Source organism: Corvus hawaiiensis, chromosome 5 (assembly GCF_020740725.1).
Source record: "Corvus hawaiiensis isolate bCorHaw1 chromosome 5, bCorHaw1.pri.cur, whole genome shotgun sequence".
Lineage (NCBI taxonomy): Eukaryota > Metazoa > Chordata > Aves > Passeriformes > Corvidae > Corvus > Corvus hawaiiensis.
This window is the reverse complement of record NC_063217.1, coordinates 34,295,553-34,321,077: the sequence shown is the minus strand read 5'-3', so window position 1 is coordinate 34,321,077 and position 25,525 is coordinate 34,295,553. Positions and strand designations below refer to the sequence as shown.

At 37.7% G+C, this 25,525-nt stretch overlaps 1 protein-coding gene across 32 annotated transcripts in view; it reads left to right on the top strand.

Annotated features, from left to right (window-relative positions):
• The window catches only part of TENM3 (teneurin transmembrane protein 3), a 1,328,112-nt gene that overhangs the window by 1,215,090 nt on the left and 87,497 nt on the right, over nt 1-25,525 (top strand). For all 32 annotated transcript variants that reach the window (XM_048302939.1, XM_048302936.1, XM_048302938.1 and 29 more), the window contains 2 exons: nt 15,359-15,481; nt 19,215-19,429. In XM_048302939.1, the coding sequence (XP_048158896.1) occupies nt 15,359-15,481; nt 19,215-19,429 (338 nt within the window). The remainder of the gene's footprint in view (nt 1-15,358; nt 15,482-19,214; nt 19,430-25,525) is intronic.

Sequence of the window (25,525 nt, the reverse complement as noted above, 5' to 3'; positions counted from 1 at the left end):
TCAAGAAGCTGTGGATTAGGTACATAGTGATGTCTCTCTTCTGTCTGGAATGGATGTTTCCAGATCTCTCTTAGCTCCGAGTGTCAGGGGCAGCCAGAACCTGCCTCTGATGGCACTGCCATGTGTAGGGCTCTGCCTTCCCAGCACATGTGGCTCTGCTCTGTGCCTGACAAAATCTGCCTGCCTGTTGTTTTAGACAGCAGTGCCACATGTGCTCTCTCCTGCCAGAAGAGCAGGTATGTAGTTTAACTAGAAGGCAGGCCAGAGGATGTGTAGTCGCTGGGCAACTGGGCCTTCAGTGTATATAGTCAGATACCCCATGAATGTAGTACAGCACAATTATTTAACAGCTAGAAAACCACCTCTTGATATTTCTAAAGGATTTTAACTCCTGAATGGACCTTAGAATAGCCCTTGAAGTCTGAAGTACCAAGATCCTACTTCCATTTCAGTACTTAAAAATCTTTAAAAACAGAATCATAACAGCCAGATAATTGATAAATGTAGCCCGTGCCTTGCTAATATTGGTTCAGGCAACTCCTTTCACTCATTCCTGACATGTGCTTGGTAAATGGCAGTATTCATATACAAATGTGACTTTCTACAGTTTTTTTGCTTTAACATGAGGCTTAATATTACAGCTAGTACTTCCATGACTTCATGCGTTACAGAGGTTTTCGGCTCTGTCTAACATGAGATCAAATTATTTTCCTTGGTGTCCCAAAGCTATGATTTTTAGATATCGGTATGAGTTTCATATAATGTTTGTAGCATTGGTGATGAGCTCATTTGGCTTCCTTAGAGTGGAAATATTTTGTAAATAATAATGTGATTTCTTATGTTCACCACATTCTTTCTTTCCAGACTGGGAGACAGAGATAGAATGACTAGTCCAAAAATGAAGTTGTTGTGCTTCACCACCTTATTGGGCTGAAAATGTTTTTAACATCTTTTTTGAAATAGTACAAAATCTAAACATATTGAACATCTATGTCTTGAAGCATAAACATGAAATATACTTGTTTGTCTTTTGCAAGAATACCATTGTGGATAATGCCTTTGGCTGATGTTTTTAAAGCAAAGATCTTGTTGCTGTGTTCCAGATTAAGTGCAAAGCATAATATTACTGTTTCAAGAGTGCAGGGTGTTAATACTTGATTGGTGTTGTGGATGTCACTTGCTATTATTGTTAGTGGCACGAGAATAAAACGTTCATTGAGAAAGATAATCCTCACACAAAAGGATGTAGGAACATGTAATTGACAATCAGGAGGTTAAAAGAGACTTGACAAGATTTCAAGGGATTAAAGAAGTTAATCTGTCAATGCACATACCCACCTCTGCTCCAAAGGCTTGTATTCTAATTAAGATTTATCACAAGGTTTTTGGCAATAGTCCTGTCACCCTTCCACTTTTGCCCAGTGGAGAAAATTGAAACTCAGTAATTCTGGCAATAGAAGAGGTGTAGTAATAATCTGCAAGATGACATGATGATGTCGTTGCCCGTAAGTCCCACACATCATATCGTGATGCAGTATGATGTTTTTTTAAAATCTGGATGCTGCTTTCAGAAAAACTGAAATCTCTTGCAAGCATGTTTTGTGGAGATGTGTGTCCTGCAGTCCTCCTATAGTCTTCTGATAGACTCCTAAATATTAGCAATTTTTCAGACTAATGAGATACTCAGTTAAAATGCACCATTTTTTGATAAATAGCAAGCTTAGAGTAGTTTAAGAGATGTTCTTTGTATTTTATCAGTCCAGGTAAACATGTAGTCTATTTTAGTAGTCGATAAACGTGTGTAATACTTCAAATGACTGCTTATGTTTAAGAGATTTTGCAAAGCAGATATTAAATTGCTTGGGTGATTACTCAAGTTGTAGTGGACATAGGATTAGTCTTCTCTTCTTTGCTGGTAGTTTAAATTAATTTCTGACTCATGCCTGTGATGAAAGAAGCCAGCTCTTAGAGATCTGCTGCTTGCTCTGATATTTGAATTACAGTACAGGTATTAAAGCTGGTAGTTTTGTGTATAAAATGCATCTTTTCTGTAAACTGCAATCTTTTCTTCGTTCTTTTCTGTGAAGAGAACTGCTTGTTCTCTTTTTGAATGCTTTAAAAAAATTCCTGCTGTTAAAAATGTCTGACTTAGATGAGATTTTGGTAAACCTCTCCATACACAAGCACTATAGAATGAAAAGGTCAAGTACATGTGTCCAACCTTGCTTTAAGCAATACTATTTGATATTACATTTATGACTAAGATCACAAGAACACATGGGTTTTATATGGGTGTAATTACCCCACTGTAGTGATTAATTATGGATGAAAGTTAGATGTCCTCTGAAGTAGACAGGAAATTGATGACATTTCAGACAACTCCATTCACAAAAAAAAAAAACCCAGGCCCACTGTCTGTTAGGAATTGTCACCTATAACAGCATTTGTATTTTTATAATCCAGGAAAAAGAAACATGCTGCAACTGTTTAGATGACGTGGACATTTGCATTTCAAAAGCTTCCTTTTCCTCAATAATAAAACCAATCAAACAAAACCAGAGTGGTTTTGACAAAATTTGATAAAATTGGACAACACAAATGCATCTCTTTTACTAGTTCTGTAGAAGCAGTAATATAATAGATATATAAATGAATATCAGCCATTTGGAAAATGAGCTAGTTCCAGAAACCTCTACATATAGAAAATAGGTATGTTTCCTGTGAGATTTTTAATTTAAAAATACTTCTAAGTTACCCTTATTATGGTACAGGAAGAGTAGTATTTTTATTTCAATAATACTCATTGAAAACTAAAACAATATCCAGCTGCACAGAGTTAACCTACTGCTAACCACTGATTTCATGAGGTGTTGACACAATAACTGGGTACAGTAAGTTTTATCTTCACTTGCGAAAGCTCCAGGCTTATCTGTTGTTTTGCCTTCTCTTTTATCTTTGAGATGTCAAGTCTCACACCACTTTTTATTGAGGCATTTTTGCTGGACAGTGGGTCCTCATTTGACTCACTCCAAATCTTTTCACACTGCTAAGGAAAAGTTATTTATGTTTTCAAGTTATTTCCCAGGTTTTAGTTATTTCCCCAGCTACTTTTTTCCTGTCTCCTGTTAGTACTCTCAAGTAGAGGTAGTGAAATTGAGGTATCCACATTTGAAAAGGAGAGATGCAATCCCCACTGTTATTTCAATTCAGCTGTAGCCAAAAGTAGAGGATAATTTTAAAATACATTCTTATTACTGATCCAATGTCTTTTCACACAGTAAAAGGAGTGGTTGGTTTTCTTTATCAATTTTATCAGTGACCGTTGCTTTAGAACTGAGACTGGCTATTCGTAATAATCACCTGTAAGATTTTACCGTTCCATGTTGCGGCTGATTTAACTTTAAAGGGGGAAAACAAATCAATGTGAAACTGTAATCCTAACTTGTTTTTTCCAAGGCTTAAATAACTGATACAAAATACAAAGTGGTTTACAAACTGACTTGCAAGCAATTCACTAGCTTCACAAACAATTAACAATAAGTTTGTCTTTATGTCATGGTTTCCTTTCATAAATCATATATGGTAAATTATTTTTTCTGTTGATAGTATTTTTCCTGTACCTTTCGTATAACTTTGCTTACAGGAATAGTTCCATAAAAAACACATTTCACTTCAGTGGAGGAACATGGTATGTTATTCCAATGCACATAAAACATATTTATGACTAAATAATAAAGGATGCCCTATCTAATATCCAGTCCCTAGAGTGGTGGTGATGCTTCAGTAAGAGGTGACTGCGATCACTGAGCTGTTGTAAACCTTGGGATTTTGAACCAAGGGTTTGCACAAGATTATTTGCTTATGCAGATAGCTGATGACTTACAAGTTTACACTGGAGACGTTGAGGTAAGGTAGAGTTGTGTAAAAAGGCCCCCTTGAAGGTGAACTCAGCATGTCCATTATGTTTTTAAATATGGATTCAAGTGGAAATTCTGTGGGCTTGCAAGTTGATCTGCATGTAGTGGTTGGTATATGCATCTACATAATTGCACGGTTCAGGTAGGTGAATGGTAATTATCATGGATAGGTCTAAATCACCATGAAGAAGTTTTGTAAAGAGGTTATAGGTTATTTTCTTTCAGCCTCAATCATGTACCTTTGATCTACAAGTGGACTGCTGTAATTGTGATATCATGAAGCCTAAAAACAGCAAAGGATTAGAAAACCTATATATTGACTTGCACATTCAATCAACTTGCATATGATCTCAGCAGGAAATTCAAAACAAAAGCTAATTTATGGAAAAATATGGAGTTCTAATCACAGTTTAGCTCCGTGGGGTTCCAAATAACACACTACAATCTCTACATGCAGATGCTTTCATCTTACATTTCAGATTTGGTGACATTCCAAAAGTTCTTATCAAGCCTTATTATCATCTTTTATTAAAGCTTATTACATTTATCCTTATTGCATGTTTGCTGTAATATTCTGTTATTCTTAATATGGAATAAAAACGCTTTGATCTTTTTTAGCCAGTCATGAGATGGAAATATGCAACACAAGTGTTTCACTACATAATATAAACTCCCAGCTCAGTGTGTCCTTTGAACATTGCATTAATTGGCCCCTGTTTCTTTTTCCTTTGGTTCATAAGTCTTTTCATCAGACTTCACTTTTCTGTGCCATCAACATGCAAATAGGCTATGCATGATCATAGTGCCATAGTGCCATAGGGCCATATAGTGCCACTTAATTATACCTCTCAAGAGATTTGTGGTGGTTTTGTGGGGTTTGGGTTTGGGGTGGTTGATTTCTTTGTAATAAATAAGGCTTTTGAACTATAAAAATGGTTGGATCACTTCATCACTGCTCTTACCTAAGAAAGTTGTTTCCGATTCATTTTGAGGCATTACGTTGTCATTGCTTTTCTTAACACTTCTGTTTTGTGAGGTCTGTGATTTAAAGGACAAAGCAAGACTTCTGTTGGACTTGTGGAAAAAAAAACTAAAATAGATTAAAAAAACTTGAGCCTCAGCTTTTTTCCAGAAAGCAAGTTTAAGGAAGAAAGAGTTCTAGAATGAGAAGCAATAATATAAATCCCTGAAGGAATACAGAAAAGTTATTAGCCTATAGTCTTAACCTGGTCTTGAAACGTGTAAATCAGGGAAATTTTCTTCTCCCCCACAATATTTAAAATCATTGATTATGACTTTATTAGATAGAAACCCAAAATTTACAGAATGTTTTTCCTGCCCTTATATGAACAAAACAACCCTTGCCTCAAAAGAGTCAGCAATCCAGTATGCACTTCCCCATCATTTCTGTAGCTGTAATTTTTTACCATATTTTTAGGCTGAACAACATTAGCTGGGGGGGGGGGGGGGGGGGAAAAAAGCTATGTTGAGGAGAAAGCCCAGGATAATACTAAAGACTACTTAGGTATAGTGGAGACTTACAAAATGGGGTAGGTTTGCTGTTCATCACAATAAATGGGCAAATCTGAAACAAGACATAACAGATACATCTTATTTAAATAAGAGGCTACTGAATTATTATCTTTGTTTCTGTTTTAAGAAATCTGAATTCTCCCTTAAGCTTTGAATGTGCCTCGTGTAATGCAGTTGACAGAATCAGACCACTGTTGCATTAAAGTCCCTGGCTTGACAACTGAAATGAGACATCTAGCCATGCAAGTTTTCAGAGGAATAAATGTTCCATCTTGGGGTGAATATAAGTAAAAAATATTTACACCAAGACTACCACACATCTTTCTTAACAGTTCAAATGCAACAGTACTTTAAAGTGTCATGTAATCAGCTTTGATTAGCAGTCAAGGAGAGTAAGTTTATCCATAGTAGGTAGCTGATATACCTTTGTTGCTATATTTTTTCTAGGCAAATATTTTTGATGTTTTGCAAATGCTTTGTTAAAAGATGCCAAGAGAAAAAAAGGAATAGACTAGAAAGGTTGGGATTTTTTTTGCAGATGAAACAGTAAAATCAATGGACCCATTCAACTCTTTAGGATAAAAGGGAAAATACCACAATTTTTCTGTTACTATATTGATCTTGATAGGTATTACTAGGTTTTTCATATAGCACTATACTAAAATGTTTTACATTCAGTGCATATGTTCAGCAACTTTTATATGATGCTGCTGGTGACTAATCTTTTGAAGGTGCTCAAAAACATGCACTTTAAAGTCATTATAAATTTGGAAATAACAGGAGTTGTTTTGATTTGAGAAAAACTAATAAATAAAGAACTTGTCTTTGTAACTTTTAATTCACTTTATTTAACATTTTAATTAACTATTTTTAATTCACTATTTGATCTGCAGCAACATCCAAGGTATCCTATTATCTTAGAAAAATGAAAATGAATGCAAATCACTTGACAGTTCATTTGCACATCTTCTGGTCCACTTCAGGTCCTTCAGAATAAAATAGGTTTAGATTCTAATTATGGCTGCAAGAAAAATATATGGAAGATAATTTCAAAAACCACTTCAATGTTCAAATACTTCATTTTAAAATGTATTGCCAACAGGGAGATGAACTAGAAGATAATCCTTCAACAAGGTTGAGCAATAATTGCAATTTGCTTAGTTTAAATTATAATCTTTTTGCATTTCTTTAAATATAGATTATGTTCACTTTTCCTTATGTGCAAGTGTGCATAAAGGTTTTTCTATTAATTCTAAGGAAGCAATTTTTAAAATCATGGTTTGAAAATACCAGCACCCAGAAATTGTAGCAGTGGCAGTCCTGGAACATGAGTTCAATAACTTAGCAAGAAGCTCATCTTCAAGCACAGCTTCGTGAATAATAAGACTTGATTACCATTTGTAGGTTACGGGCGGGTTCGGTCGGGACGGAGACGGTGACGAGAGATCTCTATAGGCAGGTCTTGGGACACATGGGGTTTATTGTAAAAGCGTGGGTATAGGGGCACTGTGCAGAGCTGGTAGACTCAGCTCTGAGCAGGCCCAAGAGAGCAAGAGAGTAAACGGGTGAGAGAGAGAGAGAGAGAGAGTAGGAGCAAGAGTGGAAGTGAGAGCAAGAGTGGAAGAAGTAGTAAGGAATGTCTGAAGTCCTGGTTACAATACAATAAATCATCTTCTGTACTGAATATTCTAATTGTCACTAACCAATCTAATACAAGATACAAATCCTATAGCATTTACATACAGCCTATAAGAGTTCTTATATTACCATAGAGTGTTACATCTTAACTTCTAAAAACTACTCTTTGGACCCCTTCTGCTGAGCTAGTAGGGTCTGCTCTGACCCTTGGACCTGTTTGCAAGCAGAGGGTATTGTTCCATCAAGAGGGGATTACTTCAGTGGCCATACCATTGTTTTCCAGTTGTTCAGTAACTAAGACTTGGTATTTCAAAAGTGGCTTTCATTTCGATGTTGCCTGTAGTTTTCATATTCCCAAAATCTTTTGTCAGGCAATCATATTTATAAGGCTTTCCTGTTTCATCTTCCCCAACAACCATTCCTTGTAAAACACATGGAAGAAGGGAAGGAGTGTCGCCAACATCGTTCAGTTCCTCTTGCCAACTTCCCCTACAGTGTTGAGTTCTTTATGTTTAAAACATATGCCATAGGCCTTATCTCCAGAGGTTTTGGGGAGATGCTTGCTCTTTAGAGATAGCCAGTGTTTTTTCTATCTGCTGTCTAGTGTTAATTTTTCTGTTGTTATTCTAAGAAAAGCTGGAGGAATACTGAAAGTCCATTTGCCAATTCAGGCAACTCTGTTTCTTTTTCTTTCTACTTAAAAGAATCCTCTTACCTGTGAATTCTTGTTCTCCTGTAATGCCCTGTGTCACCTTTAGAATTCTTTCCTGCAAGAAACAAGTTGGCAGATTCAGAATGGAAGGCCTTGAATTGCTGGCACTTCTGACTGGTACTTCAGGGGATTACCTCTTCAATTACTGTAGGACTGCTTCTGTGAATAAAGCCTCTGCTTGTATGTGTATGGTTTTGTCTATGTGTCCTTATGATCTGCATCTGTGATTCTTTCACCTGCACAGCTCACAGGGTGTTTGCTATGCCCTTTGTGTTTCATATGAGCATATTTGTCACTTACAGAACTTTAGAAGAAGTTGTGGTTGATCCTGGTGAGTTAAGATAGAGACAATCTTGAATTTTGACCAGAACAATAAATAAGTTTCTGTGGCTTTTACTGTATATTGCTACCCTTTCCTATGAAGGAAAAAAAAAATTCTGATAGTCATAAACCCCCGCATTGTGTATATATTCACATCTGATCTGAACTTTGTTTTCTGTTCAGAGCTACACTGGACACTGGATCATGCTAACACCTGTCTATTTCCTTTATGAACTAGCTGTCCTATCCTCATAGCATTCAAGTGTATGAGAAGGGGGGAAAAATTCAGACAAGTCCAGTTCTTGCTAAATAGAAAAACAGCTACATGAATTGGTTATCTGTAACAACTCCTTTTTGTGCCTCTCATAATTTTGGCAGAAGAGAACTTTGAGATATTGAGCAAGGTGGCAAATGCAGCAGGTATGCAGTTGAATGCAGCAGGTAGTTGTCAGCCCTGTCAGTTCTAGTTCTGCCCCTTAGTTAAATAAATTATCCATCTTTGACCACCTACTAATAAAGGACTGATTTTTTTATGGATGCAAGAAAATTTTGGAGAGGGTTTTGAAGTGATAATATAGTGTATTTGCTCAAGAGCAAGTTCCTTGTAAAGGTAATGCATAAAGCACCGAATTACTAGCTTGAGAAAGGAGCATGCACAAGAAATGGGCAACTTCTTCCTGAAGATTATTGCAAAATGTTTGACACAGTGTAAACTAGTGGTGGTTTTTTTTCAAGTGTTTGCTGTGAATTGTACTCTTAGTTGCTATTTTAATTATTGAGTGGACATGGAAGGCTTTTTAGACTGATTACAAACCAAAATAACTAGACTTCAGTTACACAGTGAAAGGCAAGATCAACCAAGCTTGAAAAAGCAGTTTAAGATGGTTCAGAAACCCTTCAGTGAACTATGCAGTGATAGACAGCAAGATTACCCAATAGCCTGCAACAAATGATAGCATTTTTCTGTTAGCATTAAAGCTACTGTTGGTACAAATGCACTCCTTTAATTTGAGCTCTGAATTTTTTAATATCCCAGTCCATTTGGCGGGGGAAGGGGGGAGGTGGGGGGAAAAAGGGAGGGCAAGAGCCCAACTGTTAATTGGTTACTGCTTTTATGTTTGGGATTTTTTCTGGTGAATTTAGCCATATTCACCAGCACCAAACACACACACAGCCCCTGGTACTCTGTTCATGCCAAGGGCAGCCCATATCCAAGAGAGCTTTCTCATCTCTGATGCCTCTTCTTTCCACTCTGTTAGAGGGAATGCACTCCTCACTATTTGGACTATCACCACACTCTGAAGGCTGGCCATGTGGATAATTTTTCCAGTAGCAGTACAAATGCCACCTTGAACAACTCAGTCCAAAGGTAAATGCTAGCATAGCTTCAGCAAATGAGGAGCTCTTGGTAGCTAGAGATGCTAAAGACTTTGCAGAATAGATATAGGGACTGGAACAGTCGAATAGGTAGGTGATCCTAGAATCATAGGTTAAAGATGGTAGGTCTTCCCATAAATTAAATTTACGTTAAAATTAATTAAAATTAGGTTAATTTTTTAATTTGAGTTTTTAAAAATGTAACTATTTAATCATAGGTTAAATTGTTAAAGATGGAAAAGAGCTTAAAAATCATCAAGTCAAACTGTCAACCTAGCACCACCACCATGTTCACCATTAAACTATGTCCTGAAGAGCCCTATCCACAGGGCTTTTTAAACACTTCCAGGAATGGTGACTTCACTACATTCCTGGGCAATCTGTTCCAATGTTTTACAACCCTTGCCATGGAAACATTTTTTCCTAATACCTAACCTAAACCTCCCCTGGCATAATTTGAGGCCATTTCCTCTTGGCCTGTTACTTGTTATATGGGAGAAGAGATTGACACTCACTTTACTACAACCTGCTTTCAGGTAGTTGTAGAGAGCATGAAGGTCTCCCTGAACCTCATTTTCTCTGGACTAAGCAACCCCAGCTTCATCAGTTGCTCCTCAAAAAACCTGTGCTCCAGACCCTTTACCAGCTTCATTTGCCCTTCCCTAAACATGCTTCAGTACCTCAATGTCTTTCTTGTAGCGAAAAGAGCTGGACACAGCTTTTGATGTGTGGCCTCACCAGTGCCAAGTATGCAGGGCAATCCCTGCCCTGCTTCTGCTGGCCACACTATTTCTAATACAGGCCAGGATGCCATTGGCTTTCTTGGCCACGTGGGCACACTGCTGGATCATGTTCAGCTACTGTCAGACAGCACTTCCAGGTCCTTTTCAGCTGGACATTTTTCCAGCTACTTCTCCCCCAACCTGTAGCACTGCATGGGGTTGTTGTGATAAAAGTGCAGAACTCAGCACTTAGCCTTGTTGAACCTCATACAATTGGTTTTGTCCCACTGATCCCGCCTACCCAGATCCCTCTGCAGAGCTATCCTACTCTCCAACAAATCAACATTCCTGCCCAGCTTGGTGTCATCTGTGAACTTGCTGAGGGTGCACTTCATGCCCTTGTCTAGGTTGTCAATAGAGATTTTAAACAGCGTTGGCTCCAATACTGAGCTGTGGGAAACACCACTCATGACTGACCACCAGCTGGATGCAGTTCTGTTCACCGCCACTCTCTGGGCCTGCCTATCCTGTCAATTTTTATACCAGCAAAGAACACAACTGTCCACACCATGAGAAACCAGTTTCTTCAGGAGAATGTTGTGGGAGAAGGTATCAAAAACTTTACTAAGTCTCGGTAGACAACATCCACTGCCTTTGCTTCATCCACTAAGTGAGTCACTTTGTCATAGAAAGAGACCAGGTTGGTCAAGCAGGACCTGCCTTTTGTAAACCCATGCTGGCTGGGCCTGATCCTGTGTTTGTCCCATACATGTTGCATGATGGCACTCAAGATGATCTGCTCCATGACCTTCCCCAGCACTGAGGTCAGGCTGACAGGTGTGCAGTTCCCTGGATCCTCCTTCTGGCCCTTCCTGTAGATGAGCATCACATTTGCCAACTTCCAGTTCCCTAGGACATCCATGCTTAACCATGGCTGCTGGTAAATGATTGAAAGTGACTTGGTGAGCTCTTCTGCCAGCTCCCTCAATACTCGGGTGAACAGGTATGTGCCTAAGTTGCACAGCAGGTCACTGAAAATTCCCTTCCAGATTATGTGGGCTTCATTCTGCTCCCTGTCTCTGTCTTCCAGCTCTAGGGGCTGGATACCTCGATGACAACTGGTCTTGTTATTAACAACTGAGGCAACGAAGGCATTAAGTACCTCAGGCTTTTCCTCATCTTTTGTCACTGTTTAGCCAAGGAAGGATGGAGGGTTTTGGCCCTCCTTTTCTTGCTGACATGTTTGTAAAATCATTGGTGGTTTTTTATAGCAATGGCCAGATTAAGCTCTATATGGGCTTTGGTCCTTCTAATTTTCTCCCCTCATGACCTCACAACACCTTGTAGTCCTGAGCTGTCGATGCCCTTTTCCAGGGGCAATAAACTCTCCCTTTCTCCCTGAGTTCCATTCAAAGCTCTCTGTTCATCCAGGATCATCTTCTTCCTCACCAGCTCACCTTTCAGCACATGGGGATGGTCTGCTCCTGTGCTTTTAAGATTTCCTTCTTTAATCCACATCCAGACTTCCTAAACTCCTTTTTCCCAGATATCATCATCTGTTTTCCTGCTTAAAAAGCCATCTTGTTCCACAATGGAAGCAATCATCCCAGTCTTGATACAAGTAAAAGGAGGCTTTTGTTAGGGTTTGTGGGCAAATTTGGAATTGTGACAACTCATCTTTTCTCCCAGCCCCTGAGAATTCATCTCTGCTTGCAGCTGTGGATTATTTGGATGGAGTTGTTGTGATCCGTGACCACAGCCATCACAATCTGCCTGCCTTCTGGTTAGAGGCATCTGGCATTCTCACACAAGTCCTTGCTGCTGTCAAAGTTATGCCAGTATTGAAAGAAAGTCATTCCCGTGTTGGTATCCCCGTAGACTTGGCAGAGTCAGAACTAGTGACTCTAGGATGGGTCTCTTGGCTTCATTGGCATTGTCTAACACCAAATAAATTCCAAATTGATTGGGAATAAACCAGACTTGACAGGTAATATCTAATCCAAAAATCAAGAAACTTTTACGTTAGATTTAAGACAAAAATAGCAGCAGGAAATAATGAAGTGCATTTTTCTTCAAATGTTGTTGCTCTAATTTTTGTTTTATATATCAAATTCTTTATAAAAAGAAGTAAAGCTACTATTTCTCTGAATACAGTAGAAACAGAGAAGGGGATTGGTCTCTTACATCCCCATCCCAAAGCTGGAAGAAGGCCTTCATCTTTTTCTAGATCAAAGGAAATCAGACAAACATATACACCTCTGCAGTCTCTTTGCCTCATTCTCCCTTTGGAAATTCAGAACTAGTTCATACCATTTGACTTGAAGGTCTCGGACATCCCACTGAGGTACCAGTACCAGGTGCTGCTAAACAGATTCATAATAGCATCAAGAATTTTTATCAGGTGCCTCAATTTCCTTATAAAACTGATAAGGACATAAAGTTAGCTTTTATACTGATGGCCAGCTGAGAGAAGACAAATTTTGACTGACAGAATAGTGCCTAAGTTTGTCTTAATCAGTCAATTTACATATGTTCCTAAAGCTTGTCATCTCTAAAGAAATTCTGCCTTGTAATTTGATACTTTAGCAACAAGCCTGTTTCTTTTATGTTGTTTTCATGTTTGTTGTGAAAGGAGAATTCTCTAAATTCCATAGCACTAGCTCAGAGAGATTATGTAGTTGAATTGTTTAGTGTATTAGTACACACTGTAAGTTTTGTCATTGGAATTGTCTAGCAACAGTTTTTGTCTGCTTAAAAAATATTCCTACATTCACAATCTGTGGAACAGCTGCATTTATTCATCTGTTCATTTTCATTAAACATTATGTATTGAACTTGTTTCTAGTTCATTGTCAAAGCTGAGAGAGGAGTAGTGTATTTGAGGGATACAGCTAAGCTCCCTGTCTTTGACAGTAAACTACAGTGGGACTCCCATCAGTATAAACACAAAGAAAAGGTAGTTGTCACTTACATTGTAGTAATTGTGGTTATATTAATGTAATCAGTATAGATCCCACTGTCCTTGCCTTTGAAGACTTCAAATTCCAGCTGTTTTGAATTACAAGGGAATGGCTAGAAGGTTGTGTTGGAGCTTCCCCTTCTGATCTCCCAGTGCATGAAGAGGCACAGGGCATGTACACAGCACCAGCTGATGTTAATGGTGTTCTAAGCTCCTGTGTTTCTAGAGTTACAAAATGAATGTCACTTTCTTTTTTTTTTTTCTCCAGAAGAGCTAATAAAAGGGATAAGAAGACAGCAAAGTTAAGAGAGGTGATTGAGATCTCCAGACTTGAAAACAAGAAATGTACTGGGTTTAAATCATAAAATATTTAGCTATTTGCAGTCTTTCATTGCTGCCAGTGAAGTGAACAAGTATAACAAATAGTAGAGTTTGACCCTAGGGATTTTACTGAAATATATTAAAACAGGTACACTTGTTGGGTGATTAATACATAAATAAGGATTTCAACTGAGGGAGGGTCAAAATAATAATGGCTAATTCTAATCATGTGCCCAAGATGGTGGTGGTCAGATTTATGGTTTAACAAGAGTTGAGAGGAGAAAAAAGAAAGATGTTTCTAGGGTCAAGAAACAGTCTACATTATCACGCTTTGACAGGCAATTTAAGGTCTTGGAAAGAAGAGTAATAGTAGAGTCAGAGACTTGGAACAAAGAGAATTTGTCATCTGTAGTGAGGATTTCAGTCTTTGAAGTATTCAGTAACAGGTCTTTAGTTGCATTCTGGTTTTTTGTTTTGTTCAGCGTAAGGGGGAGGCTTTAAGGCAAAGACCTGGCAGACAATCTCTTAATTTGGCAGTTTTTGTTGCCTGGCTAACTAAACTTCCATTGATGCCTGTTCATCTTAAGTAAGGGTTGCCATGGTCAATACAGAGAGATTTAAAGATCAGAGATGAAACCAAATGGGATGAAGAATTTTTTGTCATTTGCATAGAGGGAATGAATAAATTAGTAACGTTGACTCTAGCAGTAATCTGCTTCAGAGAGAGAGAAGGAGCAGAAGCAACAAAGTACAGTGAATTATCTTCCTTTTATTTTGCACTAATAGTTAAAATACATGATTACAGGTATTTTTTCCTAGTGTATTTTTATTCCCTAGTAGCACTGAAAGACTATTTTAGCTGCTTTGCAGATAAGTGTTGTCACGGAATGAGCAAATCCATGTTACACCAAGCACAAAGTCGAGTAATTAAAATGAATTTTGGTGGCATTATAGAGACATTGGAACAGAAGAAAATAATCCACAGACAGCATGAAATTGCATATGTTTTGAGTATCACAGTACAGCACTAAGGTGGGGGTTTTTTTCCATATTTTTGCTCTAAAGGTTTAGACACAGGGTTCATTCCTTAATCCCTGGTGATCAAGGTTCCCTAAATTCCCCTTAATACCACAGAAGGTTGACTCTGCCTCGTAATTAACTTAGCTAAATTCTTTAGCATTGTATCACCTTTCAAATGAATGTGGTTGTGGCGAATTAAGTAATTCAGAAACCTAGCTTATGTATTACCATTATCAGAGCAAAGTGTCCCAGTGTCTCTGGCTCTGTTCATGGCCTTGGCCTCGTTTTGTAGACTAGCATGGGGAATGGGCATGTAACAGGAGGCTGTGCAGGGTGTTGTTGACAGCATGAAGTGCTCATGTCTTAGGTTAGCCCTGCAACACCCACAGCACCCTCCTTCCTCTCCTGTATTTTTTCTTTTCCCTTTCTGGCTAACCAGGATGGATCCATCTGCTGGGAAAATCATTTATTTTAGTAGGTCATTTAGGAGTTCACTTAAATGATTTGTCTCTTCAGAAGCTTCAAAAATGAAATAAAGAGGAAAGAACATAAATACTGCCTATCCTTTTGAACATTGATTTGGGACTGGTAAAAGACTCAAAATGAGACTGGTGAGCTTTCTGTCAATTGTGTTCACTGAAAGCGCTGTATCATTAAAGGACAGTGGTAGTAATTGCTTAGTGCCATGCTGAACTATTAGTCTGCCAATGCTTGCTTATGTAATTTAATTTTTTTAATGTATGAGTTGCTATTCCACTGCAAAGCATGGGAAGTCATTATTTGTGCAATTTGTCATTTTGGTTACAAGCATCAAATAACCTGTATCCTCTACCACCAGCAATGCATCTGTTTGGCCTCAACTGGCAGTTGCAGCAAACTGAAAATGATACATTTGAGAATGGAAAAGTGAATTCTGATACTGTGCCAACACATCCTGTAACAGTTCCTGCTGGAGACAATGGTAGGTGAAATGGGCACCATTTTTTTTCCTTCCTTTGGAACATTTCCTTCCTTTGTGTCTTACGTACACCAACCTTTAAGTTTTCCTGCAAAACTCTCTATATAATGCAAGTACAAAGCATTTGTAAGCAATAGTAATTTTAAGTAGGTAAACAGGAACCCAGGGTTTCTCCTGCCTAGCATGCGAAGGGGCCTATGGATCCTGAGCAATGATGCTGATCTTACTAGGAAAGCTTGCTGTCAACCAAAATTGCTCACAGGAATTTACATGTGCTATTTGACGAGCATAGGAAAGCTCTCATCATATCCAGAGAAGAAGAACCTCTGCTTACTCTGAAATATGTGATAATATATTTTGTTGTTGTTGTGGGCCTCCCAGAGGTAGCAGGATGGTGCTGGGGCTGGCTCGGACCACCCTGCCTTAGGGGCCTCGTGTTGAAGAAATGGCCACAACAAAGCCAGGGGGCCCAAGGAGTCAGGACATACTGTTTCTTAAGGGGGACCTGATACCAAGGTTCAATCTTTGGGACTTTAAGCAAGCTCTCAATAGTTTTTGGATGGAAGATTACATCTGTGTGACCTGTCATAATTGCTTTTTCTGAAGTTTTTGCTCCGGAAGAGGCACTTCAGGAATATTTTGCATATTTTTGAAGCTTCTCTCTTAGCTATGCTTAGAAGGCAGCTCATGATCAAGGAGCTTCATGTGGCATGAGGACCTCACTATGGAATACCTTGGGTTTTTCTCTACAGAGATTGATGTTTTCTTCTATTTTTTTTTTTTTTATTTCTCTCTGAAATTTAATAGGTCAGGTCTAATATGTACATTTGTTTTATTGAAGTCTCTAGCATATAATGTTGAGTCTGAATCATCCAACCAATATATAAAGTAAGAAAAAAAATTTCTTAATTTCGTTATAAGAGCTTTTAAAATACAAACCACATAAAGGGATTATTTTTTATCGACCTTTTTCAATGTTGCCCTTTAAGATTCTCAAAACATTTAAGAGCTTGTGCACTTTTGGCTAACAGAGGCTTCAAAATCAATAGGTTTTGAATGGAAAACTTGATTTAAATGGTTGATGAGTGCAGTGTTTGCTTCATTACACAAAAATCCATTTTCCCATTCACAAGGTACATCTGACCTCCTTACCACTGAGAAGGAGGAAGCCTCTGCCAGCAATTGACATCTTGAAAATTTTGTCAAGTTATCACAGCTCCAAGTCATAGAAAAGTTATAGCTCAGTTCACTCCTTATGTCATCTTTGTAAGCCTATGAAACTTCTCCAGTAGGACATTTTCTTCTTCCATTTCCTTTACCCTCCTGCCTTTTTCTTGTACTTAGATAGTCATTATTGCTTCCTGTGCTCTTCTTACTTTTTTTGAATGAAGAGGAAAAAGCTACTCTATGGTTAATGAATATTGATGCTGCAGTGACAGCTCATCATCCCATTGTCTTCTGCATTCAATAGCCAATATACTTTCTTGTATAAAATATATTGGTATTTTTCTAAATATTTTATAAATACTTACTGGGGTTTTTCCCTTGATAATTTTTTTATTTTTTTAACAAACTGAAACCTGTTATACACTGCCTCAAAAATAAAAGGAAATAACAAGGATATCAAATCCATTTTTCCTTCCTTATGTCCCTAAATACTGTTCGAGAGAACAGGGTTAATTCCACCCACTGTTAAAATGCTGTCCTCTGCAGAACATGGTAAGTGGTCATTTATCAGCATACATCAATATTAAACAACAGACAGACCAGAGAGTACACATTTTAAACCACAAGAGAAGGACCAGATAGGTAGAAGGGAAAGTGTGACGAGTAGATGTGAAATGTGAGGAGCAGGGGCCCTATGCTATCACACTAGTTACTGAAAACTCTAAGGGAGAATCGATGAAGCCTTGATTTGGATACTTTGACAGCTGAACAACTTTCAGTACCACCCCTCTCATGTCCCTTGGTAATATCCTGATACTCTGATTTGGATTTGAGAAATTTCAACCACCCTCACAGTAAATGTGAATGAACATGACATTTCATATTTTGATTTAAAGCTGTGCATAAGAACTGTTACTGTTTAGAAAGTGGAAAGGAAATGATGACACTATGAAGATTTTTTTAATGCTTATTGAGGAACAACAGGGAACAGAGAATAATTAACGCCCTAGCCTTAGCATGGCAAACAGCTACTGACAGTTTTGGGAGAGGTGTTGGGGTGCTAAAGGGGCATGTGGCTACAAAGTAAAACTATCTTTTCTTCGGTGAACAACATGGGAGTCCATAAGAGTATTATCTGCTAAGTGTTGAACCCCAGAAACAAGCATTCCTGGCAAGGTGGTTAATGTGTTTGATAAATGCCACTTTCCCAAGCTGTCTCGCTCATCTTTTCAGTAGTACAAGGCAGTTATTTTTCATTTGAAATGTAGAAATAGGGGAAGCTGCAGATCAATACAGCAAACAAGTGTTTATTGTTTAGTGATTACCAGTCATCAGTGTGTGAATTTATTCAACACAATATGCTTAAATTTGAAGAAAGAGGTAAAAAACAAATGCTTAAATAAACTGAAATAGTGACTACAGATCCATCTTCTAGAATAACACACTAATATTATGAAAGGTTAAGTCCAAATTTAGAAAAGCATTAGACTCATCCTGAAAAGTGTTTAAAAAATGGTTTCTTCAAGATCAGATATTTCACTGTCTCTTCTCAACAGCACTCTGATCAATGTGATAATCCTGTGAGACATTTTCAGTGACCACAATGCCATTGTGACACAGCTCTGATGATGGCACAAGTTCCCACTCAAGGCCTCTCAGCGACGCTTCTGTACCTGTTTAATTCAGCAGCAGTCTCGGTTCATCTTGGATGCACAAAAAGTGGCGAGGATCAATCTGTGACCTCACCTGGCATTTCAGATTTTAATCTATTTTTTTTACAGTCTAAATGTTTGCAAAAAGGTTGTGTCAGTTTGTTCCGTCAAATGATGAATAATGTAGAATTTGAACATAAAAGACAAGGCAGAATTGTCAGTTCTTCAGAAAACTTGTACGCAAACAAGTGAGCATCACATGAACATGCTTACCACATTCAGATGGATTTAGTTCCATTTTTATAATAGACTAGCTGATGAAAAAAATGTAAATTGGTAAAAACACAGCAAATTCCAAGACTATAATGACAGTTCCATTTTTCTTCATATTACTTCACTCAAGCCTCACCCTCATGTACCAGCTGCTTAAATACAGCATTGCTTGCTTACACAAAACCAGAATCAGGTAACCAGAGCTGTAGCTTTTGTTAGTCTTGAATAAATGCTCTGATATTTAATGTAGAAAAGATTATATTAGTTCTCTTGACTATTTGTGTTTATGTATCTATTACTGCATGCTGCATTTTGCTTATTTTTTTTTTCTTGATGTGAGACTTTATTCTGAGAAACCCCTATTAAAATGCTAGCAAAAAAAAATAGTAGTTTAATGTAGGTTCTAAACTGTTTCCATAATGCTCCTCCTTAGGGATGCTACAGCATTTTTAGTTTTTAAGTATTTGTGGTATCTTTCCCTTTTTATTTCCAAATCATTGAATTCCTGGGATCTTCTATTCAAAAAGATTGGCAGGTAACATTTTTCTGAGGTGATTCTAAATATTTGAAGATATATATGAAGGATGATTGAAAGCCAGAAAGGAACACTAATTTTTGATCTCCTTATTATTCTAACCCACCAGGAAAATTAGGAGGATTTGCACAAGAAAACAACACTATAGATTCTGGAGAACTTGATATAGGCCGAAGAGCGATACAAGAAGTGCCCCCTGGGATTTTTTGGAGATCACAACTCTTCATTGATCAGCCACAATTTCTAAAATTCAATATATCCCTTCAGAAAGATGCATTGATTGGAGTATATGGTCGAAAAGGCTTACCACCTTCACACACTCAGGTGAGAACTGCTTGCATTAAAAAGTAGGACACATTATTGAAAACCATGATCTTGTATCTTTTGTATCTTTTTCTCTCTCAGGATTACATTCTTTTCCATTTTGCTGATTTTTATTTTTTTCTATTTATACTTTATTGGTCTCATGTGATGACCAGAACATTTGTAATACTCTGTTTGTTGGGATCTGGAATGGGGGTAGAGGGTATTCTTATTTATGATCTGTTCTAATCAATGATGATGCTTCAGACATGGAGTTGTTTCATGCAGAATTTATAGGTACTTTTATTCCTCTGTGGTATATGTACATATCTTTAAAAACCTAAGCCAACTAATAGAGCATCTTATGGCCACACATAAGGTATGGTTGAGAGTTCCTGCAAACAGCACATTAACCAAATTTCCAAACAAGACAGGCAAATGCTGCCATGTTTGCAGCTTGGTGTCTCACTAAATAAATACATAAAAGAAAAAATATATAATATGTCTCTACAAAGATCCAGTGAACTGGGGTTGTAAAAGTGACAGTCTTCACTAGGCATCTGGTGTCTCGAGACTTTGTTCTTAAGTGTCTCAGAGGATTTATCCTGTTCCACCCCTCAGAAGGTTTCTAATGACACCTTTTATTGCATATAGTCACACTGCCTAGTAACAAAAATACCACTTTTTATCCGTAGTTAGAGAATAGTTAAAGTAAAAAAGAATGAACAGTCTTCTGGATTGGCAGGAGAAACAGAGAATCAGTGCCTGAGATGGTATTTTAGCATCAATTGTATTCATGTTTTATTTTAAAGATATAAGACCCTCCAACATTGGATTTCTTTCAGTACAATATTTGTCCAAGTGCTGGTTCAGATCCATTTTTCCACCTGAATAGGTATTTTAGTTCATTTTCTTCTACCCCATTTGGAGAAACATCTTAGTGATTTTTGAGTGTATGGATTTACCGTGAACACAAATCTAAGTATAGCACCCTAATGTTATAATTGTATCAAAGCTTGATTGATTACATCTGTTACACAGTTATAACAGCAAATCCATAGCTGCAAAATTCATATATTTTAATTCAGTCCTTTTTTTAAAAAAAAATTTTGATTTTAATGCTACTGCACTATTTAAATTATTTTGGGTTTGGTTTTTTTAATTTTTTAAAAGGCATAACTTTTGAAATATGTACAATATAGAAATAGATCTAATTATTACACCTATTCAACAGTCACAAACCACAGAGGAAGGGTCAGCAAAGCAGCTGAAGTCATGGAATGTTACATTAACTTTATTTTGTAGTTTAGTTTCCATTAAAGTAGAAACACTTTACTGAATGCAGAAAGTGCACTCATGTTTACTTAAAAATTTGATCTTCATAATAATGATTAAATGGATTTTCTTCAGACCTTCACGTATAAACACCCACCCTCAGGCTGACAACAACCACAAGAAATTCTAGCATAAAGAAAATTGATTCAGAAAGTTATCAGCCATTGGAAATAGGGGTTTGGAATACAAATGTCATCTCAATGATAACAATAATAACAGGAGTTAGGGGAATACATGTGTGGCAAGAATGAATAAAACTGAAGAAGCTGATCTGGACTATGTATTTATATGAGAAGTTATGCAAGTAAGTACATCTCTTAAAAAAAAGATCTTTACTTGATTCCTTATCCTGTTGAAAGGTTGAAATAGGAATGCCCTTTACCCAAAAACATATAGACTACTAAATCTGTTTCCCGTCATCTGTGTTACACAGACTCTGAGTTCTTATTGATGTTTAAGTATGATACAAGAGAAAGAATCATATGTGAGTCCTGCTACTGTATCTTCTGTAGTTTCTGTGACATTTTGGACATACTGTTTCCAGGATATAGGTCAAGTTCTCTTGTCCTATTTTTGCCTGGTATATAATTAGAGTATTGTTTACAAACCATTGACTGACACTTGATACATTGAAAAATTAGGCATGCTTACTTATCAGTGCCCTAGTGAACTTATAAGGCTGCTAAAGCTTCCCAAGGGTACAGGTTTATCAGAATGCTTATATGGCCTTGAATCCAATGATGTCCAGTTTAAGTGCCTGACATAAAGCATGTATGTAATCTCCCAAAAATGCAGTTTCAGCAAGTGGTTGGGGTTTTATTTGCGACCATGCTCCTTCATGTGGAGAGAAAAAAATGGAGTAAGATACATCTCAATGGTTTAGGCTTTTCTCCAACGAAGTCCTAACACAGGACTTCGATGCAGACACAACTTGTCCTGGTAAAATACATATTTAACCGAAATAGCTTATGTAAACAAAATAAGGTATTTTGGCAAAAAGACATCTAATGAAATAGAACACTGAGGGGATTACAAGCTTAAGTCCATTTATTGCTTTCTTATTTCCCCTAACTCTTATGGCTGGTACTGACAAAAGTACCTAACTGGAAGCTGGGCATAGGTAACAGGGACAGACTAACAGCTGATGTTGGGCTTCACTGCATCCTTCCATTAGACAAGGCAGCTCACTCATGTAGCTCCAAGTGTCACAGGAACATAGCAGACAAACAAATGAATATCCATGCTGAATTTGATCAAAGGCCTGTCTTGCGTTCTGTCTGTGATAGGGGCCATGAGCAGATATGGAGAGATTAATAAAGCAGCATGATAGTACCATCACTGATCTTCCCACAATATGCTTTTGGCCTCCAGAGTTTTAAGGCTGCAGGACTTTGCTGAGTCAAAGATGCTGTCTTTGTATTTTACAACCTTTGATAGATTTTTTTTTCAGTGAATTTGCATAGTCACCTTTGAACCTATGGAAGCTTTTAGCATCTGTGGCATTTGCAGCAAGGCTTAACTACACTTCTCACACTGTACTCTTCAGTGTGTTTTGAGACAGCCTCCCAGCAGCCTTTGTTTCACACACTGCTGGTAGTGTTTTAGAAGAGGCAGGGCAGAATTTCTCATGAATTTCTACTCCATGCCACCCTTGAGTCACGGATCTCTAGTGTTATCAGTGAATTGTATATTTTCCAGTCTGTTTTGTCATTCTTTTTATGATAGCTTTTTCAGTCCTTTGGTCATCCTTTTCTGAATGTTCTCCAGTGTTCATGCAGCCTTTTCAAGGTGTGGAGACCAGAACAGCACAGAACATAAGAGGTGTTTAACTATGAGGGTTTCATTCAATGCATTAATGATGTCTGCTTTTTTTTTTTTTTTTTTTTTTTTGAGCTCATATTTCCATAATCTGTCTACCATAGCTCAAAGATCTCATCCCATAATGACAAAAATTGGCTCAGAGCCCATCTCTGGATGTGTCAAGCTAGGGTTGCTTCATGAGGACTTTTAAAGTAGGCTCTCACTCATACATATCACTTCATGTCTGTGTCTCTTGAATGCTATCTGCCCTTATCTTCTAGTCACAGAGTGACAAGTGCTAATAACAAAATTTATGCAAATGAGCAACTGCTTCTTGTTTCTCAAACGTCAGTATTTGAATTTTCAGATCTCACGTTAAATAATAGAGAACTCATTACTTCCTGCACTCTGCCAGCATTTGTAAAGTTGCCTTGTCACCTGTCCTCCTCCCATATTTTTGCTCATATGCCTGTGGTACCCTACATGTGTAACCACACACCACATTCTTTAGCTCCCTCCTTATAGCTTCGGTATTCCCATCAATGTCTGCCTTCTCTCCGCTCTCACCTTTTACTGTAATGCAAAACATGCCTTTCACATTTGCCACCTTTTTCTCCACTTCTCTCTGTACCCTTTGCCTGTCTATCCACCTCTTTTTTGCATCCAGTTAAAACCTGACAGCAAGTAAGAGGAACCTGTAGTCAATATCTGTTCCTAACTGTACAGCCTCTGGTGCCAATATCCTATCATTGCAGGGGACATAATAAAAGTATGATAGAAATAATTTCGGGAGAGTTCTCAAGAAGTCTTAGTTTACACCCTTGTAACAGGATGAATTGTATATAAACTATTCCTATCAACTGCTTAGATTTCTATCATTAAGCAGTAACAGAATGCAGAAAATATAACTCTTGTTTTGTCCCATAATCCAAAATAATAGGGATATAACATGTAGGAAATGGTTTGATGTATCATATTCAGGACAGAATTTTTGGTTGCCTTGGTGTATTCTCTTTAGGTGCCAAAATTAGTCTCAAGCACAGCTACTATTTGTGTGTCACAGACTGATCTGAGATACATAGTTCTCTCTTTCCGGGGAATCATAAATAAATCAACCAGAAATAATTGACGGTGGCTGTCCATTCAAAACCCAATCAATGCAAGCCTGAAAGTCTTTGTGACACTTTCTAAAAATGTCAGTTCCATTGCAGCCAGAGAATCAATATGTTTATTTAAAGAGACTTTTAAGCATAAAATGAGACTTTGGTTTAAAGCAAAACTGTATGGAATGGTAGGGCAAATCATCACATTTAGACTCAATGTAAAGGAAATTAATTTATCCTCATAGGAGGAAAATAAAATTGGTATGGTTTTGCTTATGAAGATAATTGTTTTTCCAGTCTGTTTTTGTTACCATGTCCTAAATATAAAAAAGCAGCCTTTAAAAGGGTTAAGATCAATTATTGTTTTTTGCTGGGGGACAGAATGAACAGTAAATTCCCTTCTGTATGGCTTTTTAAAAGTAGTCTAGAATGGTGTTCTGATAACAGCATATGTCCTTATTACATTACAAATACAAAATTGTGAATTGTACCGTGCTTGTCAGCCATTAGTGGCCAATCAAGTGGTGTAGCCACTTGTTCCTGTATCAAAAATACAGTTTTAATCTGAAATTGTCCTTCTACAAAAGTGGTCTCTTGCCATATACAAATTACGAAGTCACTATTAATGTCTGTAAATGACCTGTTAAAACTGAGAGCTCCCTGAGCCTTCCCTTTTTAAAAATATTAGTGAAAATCACCAGAGAGGCAGGAGTAAAAAAAAGCTAGAATTGTTTTTCTCTCTCTCACAAAATAAGATAAATATTTAATTCTCTGACAAATGGGAGTGTTGAGTAGTTTTGAATAATTGCTCTCCCAAAATGATCACATTCGTTTTCATGTGGTGCAGCACATACAAAGCTGCCGAGGCACCGGCGTCTGTGCATCCCCATCACATTATGTTCTATTCTGCTCATTCAGACGTAGCTGGAAATGCGTCTCGGGTGTTGATGGAGTCGTATTAACGGTGCATTTCCTTCACATCCTGGCTGGTGGCGAGATGATTCTGATTACCAGGGAGGAGCAACCTTACAATATCAGTGAATTTTTGGCCTGCAATTTCAAGAAGAGAACATAAGTACTTAAACCATTGCTCCAGGACAAAGGCTATCATGTTTTCTTTTGTCCCAGGAGCAGCTTCTGAAGGTCACAAGTCAGGGTGTAAAACCACTGATTCTCTGGTCCTGGGAACTGTTCTTATCCCAGCTCAAGGTGAATCAGTGGTTTCACATGCTGGCCTTTATTTTAGTAGGCCCTGGATGTAATTTCATTTGAGAGAAGTCTTCAGCATGTGGGAATATTGAAGGTTTATGTATTACAGTTCGTACGATAAACGTGTCACAGTAAAAGTGAAGCTCTGAACAGTCTTAGCAGGAAAAGCAGAGACTCTCTACAACAAGCAAGAATGCTCTTCAATTTTCCTACCTGTTTAATTTTGCTCTATACATGTTGATCTATACATGTTCAACATGCAGAGGACAGTTTTCAAGCCATGAGAACAGACTCCAGATAATGTAAAATCAGTGCAGGGCCTGGAGCAGTTTTAGCCCTCCAGATGCCATTAACCCTAGTTAAGGTGCATAAACATGCATAGCATGCATAAAATCTCGTGTTGTGAGTTTGGTTGTTTTATCAGCTGAGATGATGCTACATTTTCCCAAGCCCTATGATAGTTGTTAAAAATACAGTATGTGCTGTCCATTGACCTGAGGTACCATGGGGTTTGGTCAGTTTGTCATTTTTGATAGTTGCAATGTTTTCTACTTTCCATCTCCTGTTTTGAGCTTCTGTGATGGGAAGTAAAGCTCTTGCTCTCCTTCCTCCAGAATTCCAGGCTACAAAAGGGGGATTGAGCAGTTAATCCTTCATCTGAAACTAAATG